The sequence below is a fragment of the Pleurodeles waltl genome, chromosome 8 (assembly GCF_031143425.1).
Source record: "Pleurodeles waltl isolate 20211129_DDA chromosome 8, aPleWal1.hap1.20221129, whole genome shotgun sequence".
NCBI lineage: Eukaryota > Metazoa > Chordata > Amphibia > Caudata > Salamandridae > Pleurodeles > Pleurodeles waltl.
In genome coordinates, this window is record NC_090447.1 from 145,475,235 (window position 1) to 145,493,656 (window position 18,422).

General features: G+C 46.6%; 1 protein-coding gene across 1 annotated transcript in view; it reads left to right on the forward strand.

Annotated features, from left to right (window-relative positions):
- Nucleotides 1-18,422, forward strand: part of PCF11 (PCF11 cleavage and polyadenylation factor subunit) — a 254,646-nt gene that overhangs the window by 17,457 nt on the left and 218,767 nt on the right. The window contains exon 8 of the mRNA XM_069203943.1: nucleotides 318-2,062. Coding sequence (XP_069060044.1) covers nucleotides 318-2,062 — 1,745 coding nt within the window. The remainder of the gene's footprint in view (nucleotides 1-317; nucleotides 2,063-18,422) is intronic.

The following is an 18,422-nucleotide window of genomic DNA, read 5'->3' on the forward strand; positions in this document are numbered from 1 at the left end:
AGTGCAAAATGAACTTGACAGCCTTGAAACATCCACAGGAAGTGGGGCTGTAAATGTTCTTATGGTTCCAGAAAGGGACACACAGTAGGATGGGTTGGATAAATAGGGAACCATTTCAGAACATTGCAGAAAATACTAAGTAAATCAAATATAGTTAACAAGTAAAGTGTCTCGATGCATACAATTGGACTATGCCCAAGCCATAACTTGTTGGCTTGAATTTGGAAGGATTCGCATAGTGATAGAAACATTACGGTTAGAAAAAAGGTTACAAAAACTTAGCACTAACTGTGAATTAATGTTCGTTTTCTTGTTAGATTCAAAGGAAGAAAAGAAATTGCCATTTGAGGAACAGTTCTCTCACAAAAGGCATCGATTTGAAAATCCAGAAAAGGCTACATATATTGGAAGCCCGGATTCAAGGTTTGGTAGTCAAGACACGTGTAAAACATTGAGTGAGCTAACTGAGGTCGGGCATCGCCTGAGTGTATCACCTCTGCATCATTCTACAAGAGGAGATGGGTTGCCAAATACAGATTTCGAAGTGCTTTCCGATCATCATAGCTCTGACAGTGATGACCCTCTTGCTCAAGATTCAGTACGGTTTGATGGTGAACTCTTGGAGCCATCTGAAAAACGAGATTTAGCAGAGAAGAAGTCCTTACAGGTGCAAAGATTTGATAAAACATTGCTGCATCCTGTTGGTTCCCTGAGATTGGAATCAATAGCAGGACAAACACCAAGATTTGAAGGCACCTCTGGCCCATTATTGGGGGTACCGGGTCAGCTTGCCTGCTCACAGCGCTTTGATGGAGTGACAAGCCAAGCAGTGATACCACAGAGGTTTGAAGGCATGTCATCTCAACAACTTGGAATTCCTGCCCTTCCCATAGCAGCCCAGCAGTATGATGGAACTCCAGGCCCACAGAGGTTTGAAGGAGCGCCAGGACAGCCAGTTGGTGCACAGGGGTTTGGTGTCCCTCCCTGTCTGCCAGTGGGCCCACCGAGATTTGATGGACCACCAGGACAGCCAATAGGTCCTCAGAGATTTGATGGTGCAGCCGGGCAGCCATTGGGACCTCGATTTGACGTGCCACCAGGCCAGCAGTTGGGTCCACAGAGATTTGACATACCACCAGGGCAGCCGTTTGGTCCACCAAGATTTGGTGTAGGACAAGGACAGCCTGCAGGCCCCCTGAGATTTCAAAGTACACCAGGACAGCCTGGGGTTCCACCAAGGTTTGAAGGGGCACCAGGACATCTTGCCTGCCCACCAAGATTTGAAACACGAGGACCGCCTTCAGTTACACAGAGGTTTGGCCCTCCCAGATTTGAGGGTGCACCTGGACAGCCTGTATGCCCACCCCGATTTGATGGACCTCCTGGCCAACCTCCAAGATTTGATGGAATACCAGGACAGCCAGTTGGTGGTATGAGATTTGAAGGTCCACCAGCTGCAGGACAGTTTGAAAGGCCTCCAGGCCAGCCTCTGGGCACAATAAGGTTAGATGGGCCAAGATTTGAAACTCATCCACCCTTAAGATTTGATAGTGCTCCTATGGGCACACAAGGTATTCAGAGATTTGACGGACCTCTTGGACACACTGGCCCACGATTTGAAAGCACTAATATTCCACGATTTGATACACCACCTACACAGCCTAGATTTGATGGACTACATGGTCAGCAATCCCAAAGATTTGAAAGGCCACTTGGTCAACCAACTGCTCCACGGTTTGATGGCCCAATAGGTCAACAGACTCCACCAAGATTTGACGCACCTGTTCCCGTACAGCAGCCATCACCTAACAGGTTCGGGCTTCAAGGACCACGGTATGAAAACAGTTCTGCAGTAAGACTCAACACGCCACATTATGGGCAACCTCCACATATTTTCAGTGGGCCATTTCAAAGGTTTGATTTACCTCAAGTACCAAACTTCACTGGACCACCACCTAGTTCTGGAACACAGACCTATCCAAATCTACTAAACAGGCCTCCTCCTCCACATTATTTTGGTGTTCCAACTTCTGTGCCAATGGGAAGTGTTCCACCTCAGACAGTAAGTGGTCTTCACTTTATTTTCATTTTCTAAATCCTTCCTTTCCAGTTGTTTATGCACCATAACCATTCCTATCTTCGTGAATATGTAAGAAAACATAATGTCTAAGATTTTTGCTTTTGAGGCTTTCATTGTAGCCCCTATACTAGTCTAAAATGTTTCTTGGATTCTTTAGCTCTTAAGTGAGTTTCTTGTAACTGGTTATGGACTACATTTTTATGTTTTGCCATAAAGCTCACTTTCCAGAGTGGTGAGTTTCAACGTTTTCTCAGCATTCCAAATAACCATTTAGGTCAGTGGTTCCCAACCTGCTGACTTCTGTGGACCCCAACTTTATCATTACTGGAACCCGGGGGCCTCCACTGATCATTATTGGAATCTGGAGACCACCCACTGAATCAATACTGGAATCCGGGACCCTGGCCTAAACATTGTCAATGATTTAATGAATCAATCTGAGGATACTAATGTCATTTTTAGCTCCAGTTTCAAATTCCTTGACATTTACAGTACATTTTAAAATTTTCAATTCTGGATTTGGCCACTTTATTTATATTCACTTTATTAATCTGCTAATACTATTTAATTGTCAAGCAGTTTCGGACCTCCCTAGGTGGCCTAGGGGTCCCCAGACCACAGGTTGGGAACCACTTATTTTGGATTTGGATTTCGTTGTTCTTCTAAGTCATCATTCTTCAGACTCCGAGATTGAAGGGGCAGATTGGATTTTTTTTTTTTTTTTTAGTGCCCATACAGAGCAGTGGTCTTTTTTTTCACTTTTTATTGGAATTCTCTTTCTACGTTCATTCTAAGGTTTACAAGCTCTATATCAAAAGCAACACATTTCCCCTTGTTGTTTAAAAGTAGATGAAGGTGTTTTTTCTGTACTTTCTTCTACACAGATGTTTGGTCCCTTAATGTTTTAAAATGCATGCTCTCATCAGAAGGTGTTTTTCTGTAGATTTCATCATTGCTATATCCCAGACATGTATTAGAGACTCCTTTGCATTGTTAAGGTGGACAAGAGGCCACAGATACTCACTGATGAGCCTCTTCGTTCCGAAGGAGTGTGACACTGACACACACATTATTCTCACCAGTGAGATATTTCTTCAATGGCTTACATATATAAAACACATTCACCAGATCTCTGTGTTGGAACTAAATAGGGGAGAGTTTAGGATCAACACAGGCTGCCCCTATCGTACATTACTCTACCTTCGGCCAGAGTTCTGTACGCCCCTTTTTAAACTAGGATCATGTCACCGATAGTCAAGTTTTGATAGAAAGGGATTGGTAGTTACCCTTTCTTAAATGGTTGGCTGAGCGGAGTTTGCTCCTCCGACTGTTTTCTTGTGATAGCTTATCCGTTTGTTCTGCATTGTAGTATCTTCATTGATAGTCATAAATGTTGAATAATTACCCGCTGCTTCCGCAGTCCCCTTTTAAAGATATTTTCCTTCAAATAATTTGGCTTGGTATCTGTTAGATGTCACTTTATATCTGAATGCTCTTAAAAAGGTAGATGACACAGTTGGGGCCATATGTACGAAATCTTTTTCCCATAGACACAGAATGGGTAAAACCCTTTGGTACATCTGGCCCTAGGTTTTTAAAGACATCATTTGGTATGGAGAAAAGCTTCCTTTGGCATAAAGAATATGAAAAGAAAATACATCCTTATAGGCAAACGCAGAGAAGAGAAAAAGGAGCCTCTTTCTTTAGGCACCTGAGAAAGCCCTACCCACAATGCATTGTGGTGGCAGTTTACCTGTGAGTCTTTTTTGGGTCGAGCGTGCAATTGCTTTGGCCTGTTGTATGTATTGTGGGCTTTTAACCATAGCCATCACTTTCACTGGTTTGTGGGCTTGCCTCTCAAAAATCCTTTATCATTGTTAAATGAACTGACCCGGTTAGGTGGATTACTGCACGATTGCAGAGACGATAAATGGCTAGGGTCTGCTCCCTCTTTTGGTTAACCGTGCCATTTCTTTGACTTGTTGGAAATAATGTGGGCTGTTAACCGTGCCCATCACTTTAACTCGCTCGTGGGCTTGCCTTTCAAAAATCCTTTATCATTGGTAAATGCTTTATGTTTTCTTCAATGGAAAAACGGATGTGGCCCTCAAAAGTCTGTGAGCCACCTTCTATAGGAACGAGGCTGGGGGTCACGTCTAGGATGGAGGGCAGATCTTGCCCCATTTCCCTGGTAGCGGGAGTCATGGGGGGTATCATTTTTATCATAAAGGCATGAGAAGTGTTCAACCCATTTTTCTGGCTGTATATGATTTCTTAGACTAGTTCTACCCTCTTTCCTTCGATTGCTCAACAGTTCCCAAAACAACTTATTATTGGATTGTGTGCCGTCCAGCAGCTCCTGCCAGATTGTTTCTTCCCAAAAAATTTTAGCTCGAGAGATGGGTTCCTTATAAGTGCGTCTAGCTAGTTGTAGCTCCCCAGAGTTCCCTTTCATAATGGCATTTTTTAATCCTGTCGTGGCCCTACAGCAGGATTCCTCAAACCATGAATTATTGGCCGAAGTGCCTCCTTGCTGTCTTATTCCGACCTTCCTGTGAAAGATACTTTGCAGTCTATTGACCATGTTTTCATGTATGGATAAAAGTGGGACATCATTAAAATCAAAATTTATAGTATGGGGCCAAATTGTCAATAAAAGCTAAATAAATCTCACGTAACAAATAAGGATTTGACTGCACCCTCGGCCACCTGACCTTCGTGGACAGATTGTTCAAGATAGGAGTGGGGACTATAGTAACTTGGTTATTTGAAGTTCTACCAAAGAAATCCCCTGATATGGAAAGGATAATGATCACTTTCGCTTCTTACGTCCACCTTCATATCTCTCAACAGGGGCCACAATCTTACATCCACTAAAAAATAGTCTATTACACTAGTGCATGTGCCTCGTTTGAAAGTGGGAGCAGTATCCAAATCGGAAGGCATACGTCCATTGCAGGCCCTAAGGGCCTAAGGGCTTGTGAGCGCTTTATATTAGACATGAAGCATTTAGTATACTTCGAAAGACGAACAATAGAAAAAAGTTCAGGCGGTTGAGCAATAATGAATAGGTGTAATACATAAGTGTCCAATCTAGGTGTGACCATCCAAGCAGTACAGACTAATAAGCTTAAAGATAGTAGGCCCATAGGGAACCATTTAATAGGATGAGTAGGACCATGTTAAGGGGCCTTCACTGATCGTAGGGAAAGATGGGGGAAGTCTGAAGTTGGATATGGTCACTACCGGCCAGCTGAATTGATGTAGTCAGACGTATGTATGTATACCTGCATGTATTTAATATGAACCTGGAGCCACGTAACTATTTAGCTTACTTCTCGGATTGTGCAACAAATTTATCAGTTGAATGCAGAAAATGAGCCAAGGAAACTACAAGAGGAGCTGAAAATCCTATACATGGATCACAAACAACATACACACACAATCTCGCACAGCCAAACAGACATACACACCTGCCAACTCACACTAACGTTCTTCTTCTCTCACATGTACACAGGCACATGTTATTTATCTACAACTGATAGGTTGCTGCATGAGTGATACTCACTTGCAGATTGATAATACTCGCATGTAATAATCCAGTTACTTCATTCTGGGAGTGCAATATTATCCCTGGATTTAGATTTTACACCCGCTGGACAGTTACATATGTGAAATTATGTACATGTTATGCTTACACATTTATTTGTACTGATATTAGGGTACAAGTTTGCATCATTGCTAATTACATTCTGATAGAAGGTGGCCACCTCAGTCATTACAGATACTGACTCTAGTCCTGAACCTTTCACCTACAAGTCATGGATCTCAGGTGTTAGTCCAACTAGTTCAATGGAAACAAAATAAGACTACAAAACCCAGAATGCATTAGTGTAGGAAGTTGGCTCTGTATGTGCTATTTCAAAGTAAGGAATAGCATGCACAGAGTCCAAGGGTTCCCCTTAGAGGTAAGATAGTGGCAAAAAGAGATAATATTAACGCTCTATTTTGTGGTAGTGTGGTCGAGCAGTAGGCTTATCAAAGGAGTAGTGTTAAGCATTTGTTGTACATTCACACAGGCAATAAATGAGGAACACACACTCCGAGACAAATCCAGCCAATAGGTTTTGTTATAGAAAAATATCTTTCCTTAGTTTATTTTAAGAACCACAGGTTCAAATTCTACATGTAATATCTCATTTGAAAGGTATTGCAGGTAAGTACTCTAGGAACTTTGAATAATCACAATAGCATATATACTTTTTACATAAAACACAATAAGCTGTTTTAAAAGTGGACACTTAGTGCAATTTTCACAGTTCCTGGGGGTGGTAAAGTAATGTTAGTTCTTGCAGGTAAGTAAACCACATACGGGGTTCAAATTGGGGTCCAAGGTAGCCCACCGTTGGGGGTTCAGAGCAACCCCAAAGTCACCACACCAGCAGCTCAGGGCCGGTCAGGTGCAGAGTTCAAAGTGGTGCCCAAAACGCATAGGCTTCAATGGAGAGAACGGGGTGCCCCGGTTCCAGTCTGCCAGCAGGTAAGTACCCGCGTCTTCGGAGGGCAGACCAGGGGGGTTTTGTAGGGCACCGGAGGGGGGGACACAAGTCCACACAAAGTACACCCTCAGCAGCGCGGGGGCGGCCGGGTGCAGTGTGCAAACAAGCGTCGGGTTCGCAATGTAAATCAATGGGAGACCAAGGGGTCTCTTCAGCGGTGCAGGCAGGCAAGGGGGGGCTCCTCGGGGTAGCCACCACCTGGGCAAGGGAGAGGGCCTCCTGGGGGTCACTCCTGCACTGAAGTTCCGATCCTTCAGGTGCTGGGGGCTGCGGGTGCAGGGTCTTTTCCAGCTGTCTGGATTTTAGAGTCAGGCGGTCAGGGGGAGCCTCGGGATTCCCTCTGCAGGCGTCGCTGTGGGGGCTCAGGGGGGACAACTTTGGTTGCTCACAGTCTCAGAGTCGCCGGAGGGTCCTCCCTGAGGTGTTGTTTCTCCACCAGTCGAGTCGGGGTCGCCGGGTGCAGTGTTGCAAGTCTCACGCTTCTTGCGGGGATTCTGGATACAAAGTTGCAGTCTTTGTTGAACAGGGCCGCTGTTCTCTGGAGTTTCTTGGTCTCTTGGAAGAAGGGCAGTCCTCTGAGGATTCAGAGGTCGCCGGTCCTGGAGAAAGCGTCGCTGGAGCAGGTTTCTTTGGAAGGCAGGAGACAGGCCGGTAGGACTGGGGCCAAAGCAGTTGGTGTCTTCTTTCTTCTTCTGCAGGGGTTTTCAGCTCAGCAGTCTTCTTCTTCGGTAAGTTGCAGGAATCTAAATTCTTAGGTTCAGGGAAGCCCTTAAATACTAAATTTAAGGTCGTGTTTAGGTCTGGGGGGTTAGTAGCCAATGGCTACTAGCCCTGAGGGTGGGTACACCATCTTTGTGCCTCCTCCCAAGGGGAGGGGGTCACATTCCTATCCCTAGTGGGGGAATCCTCCATCTGCAAGATAGAGGATTTCTAAAAGTTAGAGTCACTTCAGCTCAGGACACCTTAGGGGCTGTCCTGACTGGCCAGTGACTCCTCCTTGTTATTCTCATGATCTCTTCCGGCCTTGCTGCCAAAAGTGGGGCCGTGGCCGGAGGGGGCAGGCAACTCCACTAGCTGGAGTGCCCTGCGGTGCTGGAACAAAGGGGGTAAGTCTTTGAGGCTCACCGCCAGGTGTTACGGCTCCTGCCTGGGGGAGGTGATAGCATCTCCACCCAGTGCAGGCTTTGTTACAGGCCACAGAGTGACAAAGGCACTCTCCCCATGTGGCCAGCAACATGTCTCGAGTGTGGCAGACTGCTAGAACCAGTCAGCCTACACGGGTAGTTGGATTAGGTTTCAGTGGGCACCTCTAAGGTGCCCTCTGGGGTGTATTTTACAATAAAATGTACACTGGCATCAGTGTGCATTTATTGTGCTGAGAAGTTTGATACCAAACTTCCCAGTTTTCAGTGTAGCCATTATGGTGCTGTGGAGTCCGGGTTTGACAGACTCCCAGACCATATACTCTTATGGCTACCCTGCACTTACAATGTCTAAGGTTTGGCTTAGACACTGTAGGGGCACAGTGCTCATGCACTGGTGCCCTCACCTATGGTATAGTGCACCCTGCCTTAGGACTGTAAGGCCTACTAGAGGGGTGACTTACCTATACTGCATAGGCAGTGTGAGGTTGGCATGGCACCCTGAGGGGAGTGCCATGTCGACTTACTCGTTTTGTTCTCCCCAGCACACACAAACTGGCAAGCAGTGTGTCTGTGCTGAATGAGGGGTCCCCAGGGTGGCATAAGATATGCTGCAGCCCTTAGAGACCTTCCCTGGCATCAGGGCCCTTGGTACCAGGGGTACCAGTTACAAGGGACTTACCTGGATGCCAGGGTGTGCCAATTGTGGAATCAAAAGTACAGGTTAGGGAAAGAACACTGGTGCTGGGGCCTGGTTGGCAGGCCTCAGCACACTTTCAATTCAAAACATAGCATCAGCAAAGGCAAAAAGTCAGGGGGTAACCATGCCAAGGAGGCATTTCCTTACACAACCCCTCACACCCCCCCAAACGAAAGAGGATGAGACTAACCTTTCCCAAGAGAGTCTTAATTTTCTAAGTGGAAGAACCTGGAAAGGCCATCTGCATTGGCATGGGCAGTCCCAGGTCTGTGTTCCACTATAAAGTCCATTCCCTGTAGGGAGATGGACCACCTCAACAGTTTGGGATTTTCACCTTTCATTTGCATCAGCCATCTGAGAGGTATGTGGTCAGTTTGAACTACAAAGTGAGTACCAAAGAAGTATGGTCTCAGCTTCTTCAGGGACCAAACCACAGCAAAGGCCTCCCTCTCAATGGCACTCCAACGCTGCTCCCTGGGGAGTAACCTCCTGCTAATGAAAGCAACAGGCTGGTCAAGGCCATCATCATTTGTTTGGGACAAAACTGCCCCTATCCCATGTTCAGAGGCATCTGTCTGCACAATGAATTGCTTAGAGTAATCTGGAGCTTTTAGAACTGGTGCTGTGCACATTGCTTGTTTCAGGGTGTCAAAGGCCTGTTGGCATTCTACAGTCCAGTTTACTTTCTTGGGCATTTTCTTGGAGGTGAGTTCTGTGAGGGCTGTCACAATGGATCCATATCCCTTCACAAACCTCCTATAGTACCCAGTCAAGCCAAGGAATGCCCTGACTTGAGTCTGGATTTTTGGAGCTGCCCAGTCCAGAATAGTCTGGGTCTTAGGCTGGAGTGGCTGAACTTGGCCTCCACCTACAAGGTGTCCCAAGTAAACCACAGTTCCCTGCCCTATCTGGCATTTGGATGCCTTGATAGAGAGGCCTGCAGTTTGCAGAGCCTTCAAAACCTTCTTCAGGTGGACCAGGTGATCCTGCCAGTTGGAGCTAAAGACAGCAATATCGTCAAGAAAAGCTGCACTAAAGGACTCCAAGCCAGCAAGGACTTGATTCACCAACCTTTGGAAGGTGGCAGGGGCATTCTTTAAACCAAAGGGCATAACAGTGAACTGATAATGCTCATCAGGTGTGGAGAATGCTGTCTTTTCTTTTGCTCCAGGTGCCATTTTGATTTGCCAGTACCCTGCTGTTAAGTCAAAGGTACTTAAGAATTTGGCAGCACCTAATTTGTCTATCAGTTCATCAGCTCTAGGAATGGGATGGGCATCTGTCTTGGTGACAGAATTAAGTCCTCTGTAGTCCACACAAAACCTCATCTCTCTCTTTCCATCTTTGGTGTGAGGTTTGGGGACTAAGACCACTGGGCTAGCCCAGGGGCTGTCAGAGTGCTCAATTACTCCCAATTCCAGCATCTTGTGGACTTCCACCTTGATGCTTTCCTTAACTTGATCAGACTGTCTGAAGATTTTGTTTTTGACAGGCATGCTGTCTCCTGTGTCCACATCATGGGTACACAGGGGTGTCTGACCAGGGGTTCGGGAAAAGAGCTCAGCAAACTGTTGCAGGACCTTCCTACAGTCAGATTGCTGTTGGCTAGAGAGGGTGTCTGAATAGATCACTCCATCTACTGAGCCATCATTAGGGTTTGATGATAGAAGATCAGGGAGAGGCTCACTCTCCGCTTCCTGATCCTCATCTGTTACCATTAACAGATTCACATCAGCCCTGTCATGGAAGAGCTTAAGGCGGTTCACATGGATCACCCTCTTGGGGCTCCTGCTTGTGCCCAGGTCCACCAGGTAGGTGACCTGACTCTTCCTCTCTAGCACTGGGTAAGGGCCAGTCCATTTGTCCTGAAGTGCCCTGGGAGTCACAGGCTCCAAAACCCAGACTTTCTGCCCTGGTTGAAATTCAACCAGTGCAGCCTTTTGGTCATACCAAAACTTCTGGAGCTGTTGGCTGGCCTCAAGGTTTTTACTTGCCTTTTCCATGTACTCTGCCATCCTTGAGCGGAGGCCAAGTACATAGTCCACTATGTCTTGTTTAGGCTCATGAAGAGGTCTCTCCCAGCCTTCTTTCACAAGAGCTAGTGGTCCCCTTACAGGGTGGCCAAACAGAATTTCAAAGGGTGAGAATCCTACTCCCTTCTGAGGCACCTCTCTGTAAGCGAAGAGCAGACATGGCAAGAGGACATCCCATCTCCTTTTGAGCTTTTCTGAGAGCCCCATGATCATGCCCTTTAATGTCTTGTTGAATCTCTCAAGGCCATTAGTTTGTGGATGATAGGGTGTAGTGAATTTATAAGTCACTCCACACTCATTCCACATGTGTTTCAGGTATGCTGACATGAAGTTGGTACCTCTGTCAGACACCACCTCCTTAAGGAAGCCCACTCTGGTAAAGATACCAATGAGGGCCTTGGCTACTGCATGGGCAGTAGTCAACCTAAGGGGAATAGCTTCAGGATACCTAGTAGCATGATCCACTACTACTAGGATGTACATATTTCCTGAAGCTGTGGGAGGTTCAAGTGGACCCACTATGTCCACACCCACTCTTTCAAAGGGGACCCCCACCACTGGAAGTGGAATGAGGGGGGCCTTTGGATGTCCATCTGTCTTGCCACTGGCTTGACAGGTGGTACAGGAGACACAAAACTCCTTAACTTTCTGGGACATGTTGGGCCAGTAGAAGTGGCTGACTAGTCTCTCCCACGTCTTGGTTTGTCCCAAATGCCCAACAAGGGGAATATCATGGGCTAAGGTCCGAATGAACTCTCTCAACTCCTGAGGCACTACCACTCTCCTAGTGGCACCAGGTTTGGGATCTCTTGCCTCAGTGTACAGGAGCCCATCTTCCCAATAGACCCTATGTGTTCCAGTTTTCTTGCCATTGGACTCTTCAGCAGCTTGCTGCCTAAGGCCTTCAAGAGAGGGACAGGTTTCTTGCCCCTTACACAACTGCTCCATTGAGGGTCCCCCTGGGCCTAAGAGCTCAACCTGATAAGGTTCTAACTCCATAGGCTCAGTTCCCTCAGAGGGCAGAACTTCTTCCTGAGAAGAGAGGTTCTCTTTTTGTTGTTGTGTTGCAGCTGGTTTCCCAGCTGACTTTCCTTTTCTCTTGGTAGGCTGGGCCCTTTTTCCAGGCTCCAGCTCTACCTTTTCACCCTGAGCCTTGCACTGTGCCCTTGTCTTGACACACACCAGTTCAGGGATACCCAGCATGGCTGCATGGGTTTTCAGTTCTACCTCAGCCCATGCTGAGGACTCCAGGTCATTTCCAAGCAAACAGTCTACTGGGATATTTGAGGAGACCACCACCTGTTTCAGGCCATTGACCCCTCCCCACTCTAAAGTTACCATAGCCATGGGATGTACTTTAGCTTGATTGTCAGCATTGGTGACTGGATAAGTTTGTCCAGCCAGGTATTGACCAGGGGAAACCAGTTTCTCTGTCACCATGGTGACACTTGCACCTGTATACCTCAGGCCTTCTACACTTGTCCCATTAATTAAGAGCTGCTGCCTGTATTTTTGCATGTTAGGAGGCCAGGCAGCCAGTGTGGCTAAATCCACCCCACCCTCAGAGACTAATGTAGCTTCAGTGTGACACCTGATTTGCTCTGGGCACACTGTTGATCCCACTTGGAGACTGGCCATTCCAGTTTTAGCTGGAGTGGAGTTGGAAGTGGTACTTTTCTTGGGACAGGCCTTGTCTCCAGTTTGGTGTCCAGGCTGATTACAGCTACGACACTAGGCCTTTTTGGGATCAAAGTTTTTACCCTTGTACCCAAAATTGGTTTGTGAAGAGGCTCTGGGCCCACCCTCCTGTGCAGGTATTTGCAGGCCTGTAGAAGACTCTTTACTATTTTTGTGTTTGGATGTCTCAACACTCTTCCCCTGGGGAGGCTTTGTGACCCCTTTCTTTTGGTCACCCCCTGTGGAAGTCTTGGTCACCCTAGTCTTGACCCAATGGTCTGCCTTCTTTCCCAATTCTTGGGGAGAAATTGGTCCTAGGTCTACCAGATGCTGATGCAGTTTGTCATGGAAACAATTACTTAACAGGTGTTCTTTCACAAATAAATTGTACAGCCCATCATAATTATTTACACCACTGCCTTGAATCCAACCATCCAGTGTTTTCACTGAGTAGTCTACAAAATCAACCCAGGTCTGGCTCGAGGATTTTTGAGCCCTCCTGAATCTAATCCTATACTCCTCAGTGGAGAATCCAAAGCCCTCAATCAGGGTTCCCTTCATGAGGTCATAAGATTCTGCATCTTTTCCAGAGAGTGTGAGGAGTCTATCCCTACACTTTCCAGTGAACATTTCCCAAAGGAGAGCACCCCAGTGAGATTTGTTCACTTTTCTGGTTACACAAGCCCTCTCAAAAGCTGTGAACCATTTGGTGATGTCATCACCATCTTCATATTTAGTTACAATCCCTTTAGGGATTTTCAACATGTCAGGAGAATCTCTGACCCTAGTTATGTTGCTGCCACCATTGATGGGTCCTAGGCCCATCTCTTGTCTTTCCCTTTCTATGGCTAGGATCTGTCTTTCCAAAGCCAATCTTTTGGCCATCCTGGCTAACTGGATGTCCTCTTCACTGGAGTTATCCTCAGTGATTTCAGAGATGTTGGTCTCTCCTGTGAGGGAAACAGCATCTCTGACTATTACATTTGGAGTCAGGGCTTGAGCAGCCCTGTTCTCCCTAAGTAGGACTGGAGGGGGGGAATTTCCCTCCAAGTCACTATCTTCATCCTCTGTGTTGCCATCCTCAGAGGGGTTGGCTCTTTCAAACTCTGCCAAAAGCTCCTGGAGCTGTATTTTGGAAGGTCTGGGGCCCATTGTTATTTTCATTATTTTACAGAGTGATCTTAGCTCCCTCATCTTAAGATGGAGGTAAGGGGTGATGTCGAGTTCCATCACATTCACATCTGTACTAGACATTATGCTTCTAAAAGTTGGAATACTTTTTAAGAATCTATAGCTAGTTCTAGGTTCTAATTCAAACTTTCACAAACTTTTAAACTCTAAAAGAAATGCTAAACGGGATTTAACACAAGGCCCTAGCAGGTCTTTTAAGAATTTAGAAAAACAGTTCAAATTGCAAAAATCTATTTCTAATGGCAATTTTTGGAATTTGTCGTGTGATCAGGTATTGGCTGAGTAGTCCAGCAAATGCAAAGTCTTGTACCCCACCGCTGATCCACCAATGTAGGAAGTTGGCTCTGTATGTGCTATTTCAAAGTAAGGAATAGCATGCACAGAGTCCAAGGGTTCCCCTTAGAGGTAAGATAGTGGCAAAAAGAGATGATACTAATGCTCTATTTTGTGGTAGTGTGGTCCAGCAGTAGGCTTATCAAAGGAGTAGTGTTAAGCATTTGTTGTACATACACACAGGCAATAAATGAGGAACACACACTCAGAGACAAATCCAGCCAATAGGTTTTGTTCTAGAAAAATATATTTTCTTAGTTTATTTTAAGAACCACAGGTTCAAATTCTACATGTAATCTCATTTGAAAGGTATTGCAGGTAAGTACTCTAGGAACTTTGAATAATCACAATAGCATATATACTTTTTACATAAAACACAATAAGCTGTTTTAAAAGTGGACACAGTGCAATTTTCACAGTTCCTGGGGGTGGTAAAGTAATGTTAGTTCTTGCAGGTAAGTAAACCACCTACGGGGTTCAAATTGGGGTCCAAGGTAGCCCACCGTTGGGGGTTCAGAGCAACCCCAAAGTCACCACACCAGCAGCTCAGGGCCCGTCAGGTGCAGAGTTCAAAGTGGTGCCCAAAACGCATAGGCTTCAATGGAGACAAGTGGGTGCCCCGGTTCCAGTCTGCCAGCAGGTAAGTACCCGCGTCTTCGGAGGGCAGACCAGAGGGGTTTTGTAGGGCACCGGGGGGGACACAAGTCCACACAAAAAGTACACCCTCAGCAGCGCGGGGGCGGCCGGGTGCAGTGTGCAAACAAGCGTCGGGTTCGCAATGTAAATCAAAGGGAGACCACGGGGTCTCTTCAGCGGTGCAGGCAGGCAAGGGGGGGGGCTCCTCGGGGTAGCCACCACCTGGGCAAGGGAGAGGGCCTCCTGGGGGTCACTCCTGCACTGAAGTTCCGATCCTTCAGGTGCTGGGGGCTGCGGGTGCAGGGTCTTTTCCAGCCGTCGGGATTTTAGAGTCAGGCAGTCGCGGTCAGGGGGAGCCTCGGGATTCCCTCTGCAGGCGTCGCTGTGGAGGCTCAGGGGGGACAACTTTGGTTACTCAGAGTCTCGGAGTCGCCGGAGGATCCTCCCTGAGATGTTGTTTCTCCACCAGTCGGGGTCGCCGGGTGCAGTGTTGCAAGTCTCACGCTTCTTGCGGGGATTGCAGGGGTCTTTAAATCTGTTCCTCTGGATACAAAGTTGCAGTCTTTGTTGAACAGGGCCGCTGTTCTCGGGAGTTTCTTGGTCTCTTGGAAGAAGGGCAGTCCTCTGAGGATTCAGAGGTCGCTGGTCCTGGAGAAAGCGTCGCTGGAGCAGGTTTCTTTAGAAGGCAGGAGACCGGCCGGTAGGACTGGGGCCAAAGCAGTTGGTGTCTTCTTTCTTCTTCTGCAGTGGTTTTCAGCTCAGCAATCTTCTTCTTCGGTAAGTTGCAGGAATCTAAATTCTTAGGTTCAGGGAAGCCCTTAAATACTAAATTTAAGGTCGTGTTTAGGTCTGGGGGGTAAGTAGCCAATGGCTACCAGCCCTGAGGGTGGGTACACCCTCTTTGTGCTTCCTCCCAAGGGGAGGGGGTCACATTCCCATCCCTATTGGGGGAATCCTCCATCTGCAAGATGGAGGATTTCTAAAAGTTAGTCACCTCAGCTCAGAACACCTTAGGGGCTGTCCTGACTGGCCAGTGGTGACTCCTTGTTATTCTCAGTATCTCCTCCGGCCTTGCCGCCAAAAGTGGGGCCGTGGCTGGAGGGGGCGGGCAACTCCACTAGCTGGAGTGCCCTGCGGTGCTGGAACAAAGGGGGTAAGCCTTTGAGGCTCACAGCCAGGTGTTGCAGCTCCTGCCTGGGGGAGGTGATAGCATCTCCACCCAGTGCAGGCTTTGTTACAGGCCACAGAGTGACAAAGGCACTCTCCCCATGTGGCCAGCAACATGTCTCGAGTGTGGCAGGCTGCTAGAACCAGTCAGCCTACACGGGTAGTTGGATTAGGTTTCAGGGGGCACCTCTAAGGTGCCCTCTGGGGTGTATTTTACAATAAAATGTACACTGGCATCAGTGTGCATTTATTGTGCTGAGAAGTTTGATACCAAATGTCCCAGTTTTCAGTGTAGCCATTATGGTGCTGTGGAGTCTGTGTTTGACAGACTCCCAGACCATATACTCTTATGGCTACCCTGCACTTACAATGTCTAAGGTTTGGCTTAGACACTATAGGGGCACAGTGCTCATGCACTGGTGCCCTCACCTATGGTATAGTGCACCCTGCCTTAGGGCTGTAAGGCCTACTAGAGGGGTGACTTACCTATACTGCATAGGCAGTGTGAGGTTGGCATGGCACCCTGAGGGGGAGTGCCATGTCGACTTACTCGTTTTGTTCTCACCAGCACACACAAACTGGCAAGCAGTGTGTCTGTGCTGAGTGAGGGGTCCCCAGGGTGGCATAAGATATGCTGCAGCCCTTAGAGACCTTCCCTGGCATCAGGGCCCTTGTTACCAGGGGTACCAGTTACAAGGGACTTACCTGGATGCCAGGGTGTGCCAATTGTGGAATCAAAAGTACAGGTTAGGGAAAGAACACTGGTGCTGGGGCCTGGTTGGCAGGCCTCAGCACACTTTCAATTCAAAACATAGCATCAGCAAAGGCAAAAAGTCAGGGGGTAACCATGCCAAGGAGGCATTTCCTTACAATTAGGCTATCACACAATCCCAGGACTGTAAATAGTGTCCCAGAGTGATGCAATTACATGTTGCTAGCATTTGTTGGTGATAATTTATAAGTCCTTTTCTAGGAAGAATATGCTTTATCGCCTTCATTGAGGCACAGAGTTATGATGCAGTTCATCTCAGGATTGTCTCCTATGCAGGCTGGAGGATACTCCTGCAAGAACACATCCTATGTGGATGGCCCTCTTTTGCATATGTGTATTTTAAAAAGAAGCTGATATAGTTCAGTGTACAGCCAAACACTAGTTCAGGGCTCATGACCAAGAGAAGCTGCCACGGAGGTGGATATATATGGATCATTCAACTCATGAGCACCAGTGTAGATCCTGACGGAGTAACTACTATTCAACAACACAAGGCCTAGTGAGTGCTCCAGAAAACGTCAATGGTCAAAGAGATTCTGGGACTGCTGCACCCACTCCCAAGACCCAGTGGCAACAAACCCATCCCTTATCTACATCCCCTCTCTCATGATCCAGCAATACACCTCCAAACCCTTAAGTTTACCAGATCCCTGCTGAGTACCGCATCCAGTCCAATTTGCATTCTGATGCATGCAGCCCTGTCTTTATAATGGGATAAACCTGGTTAAAAGTTCCAAAATGTAAAGAAAATTTCTGGACTGAATAGGCTACTCACACTTGGAAATGGCATCTCTGAGAGCTTGAAATCTACCACAGGGTTGATCTAAATAGAGCTTTAAGACTTTAATCAACTCAGTAAATGGCTAACATTCATAAATATTTTACAAAAGAAGACTTAGGACTTTCTTTTGGGGGAATTGGCTGCAAGATCATTGATGCAGCATTTTAAGCATGCTTTAAAGGGCCCTCAGTCATTGATTGTTTAATAAAGCACATACATAAGGCGGTTTACCGGCCAGAATAAAGATTGAACTGAATTAAGGGGGATTAGCAGACTACTTTTGAAGCCTTTACACTAAGGACTATTAAACATGTTTTTGTGAGTGTGCTGTAACTAACCTAGGTTTTTAGCATTTGGAATATGAGGGTCAGCGGACCTCAACATTTTTTTAATGTTAAGCGCACAAGCGCTTTGGCCTGTTGTAAACATTGTGGGCTCTTAACTATGCCCCCCTTAAGCTCATCACGTTCACTCGTTTGTGGGCTTGCCATTCAAAAATCTCTTGAAGTCATTGGTAATTGCTTTGTTTGTCCCGTCTTGGGGTGGTTTTGTTACCGCCTTCTAGACTTGACCCGTTACATGGATAATTGCATGATTGCCGATATACTTCAGCGTGGGTGAACCATTTTTTATTTTTATTTTTTTAAATCTCTCCACTTCGTGCTTCATAGTGGCCATGGCGCTCACAGAGCAAACTCTAACTGCGGTATTGGATCGCTGGTCACGTTGTTCACACTGTTAGCTAATCAGTCATTTCTTTTGCCTCTCACCTTCACACTCCATAGCTTACCCAAAAAACTTTTAATTGATAAATGCTTTACTAAAAACATAGAAATCTAACAGTATTCACTGCACCCAGGAAAATTAGCCCCATAGTGCTTTGCAAGCATTCCTTTTCAAAACATGTTTACCTATAACTCAGCCTGTGGTGGGCCTAGGACAATAAGACCACCACCAAAACGTTAACCATGAAGCACTCTGTCTGTTTGTCATCTCTGGATCCCCATACTAGGTTAGTTGGGGGCCCTAAAATAACCCCTCCCACCATTCAGTCCCTTTTTAAGCTCTCTTATGACTGGAACTGTTTTACAGCTTGGAGTAGTTTGTGTTCTAAGGGCCTTACTATTGCAGTAGGCCTGAAACTGTAAGGTACTATGACCTCCAGGGGCTTAATATTTGTTTGTACTACATTTCTTTGTGCCATTCTATTTTCATGTGGCTATGCCCCCTCGGGGCTAATTATATAGCTACTCGTTTCTTACAAATTATATTTTTATTGTGATGTCCTCTTGGGGCTGTTCCGAGCATTAGTCAGCATACTACAGTATTTGCTGCACTTGGACGTCAATCC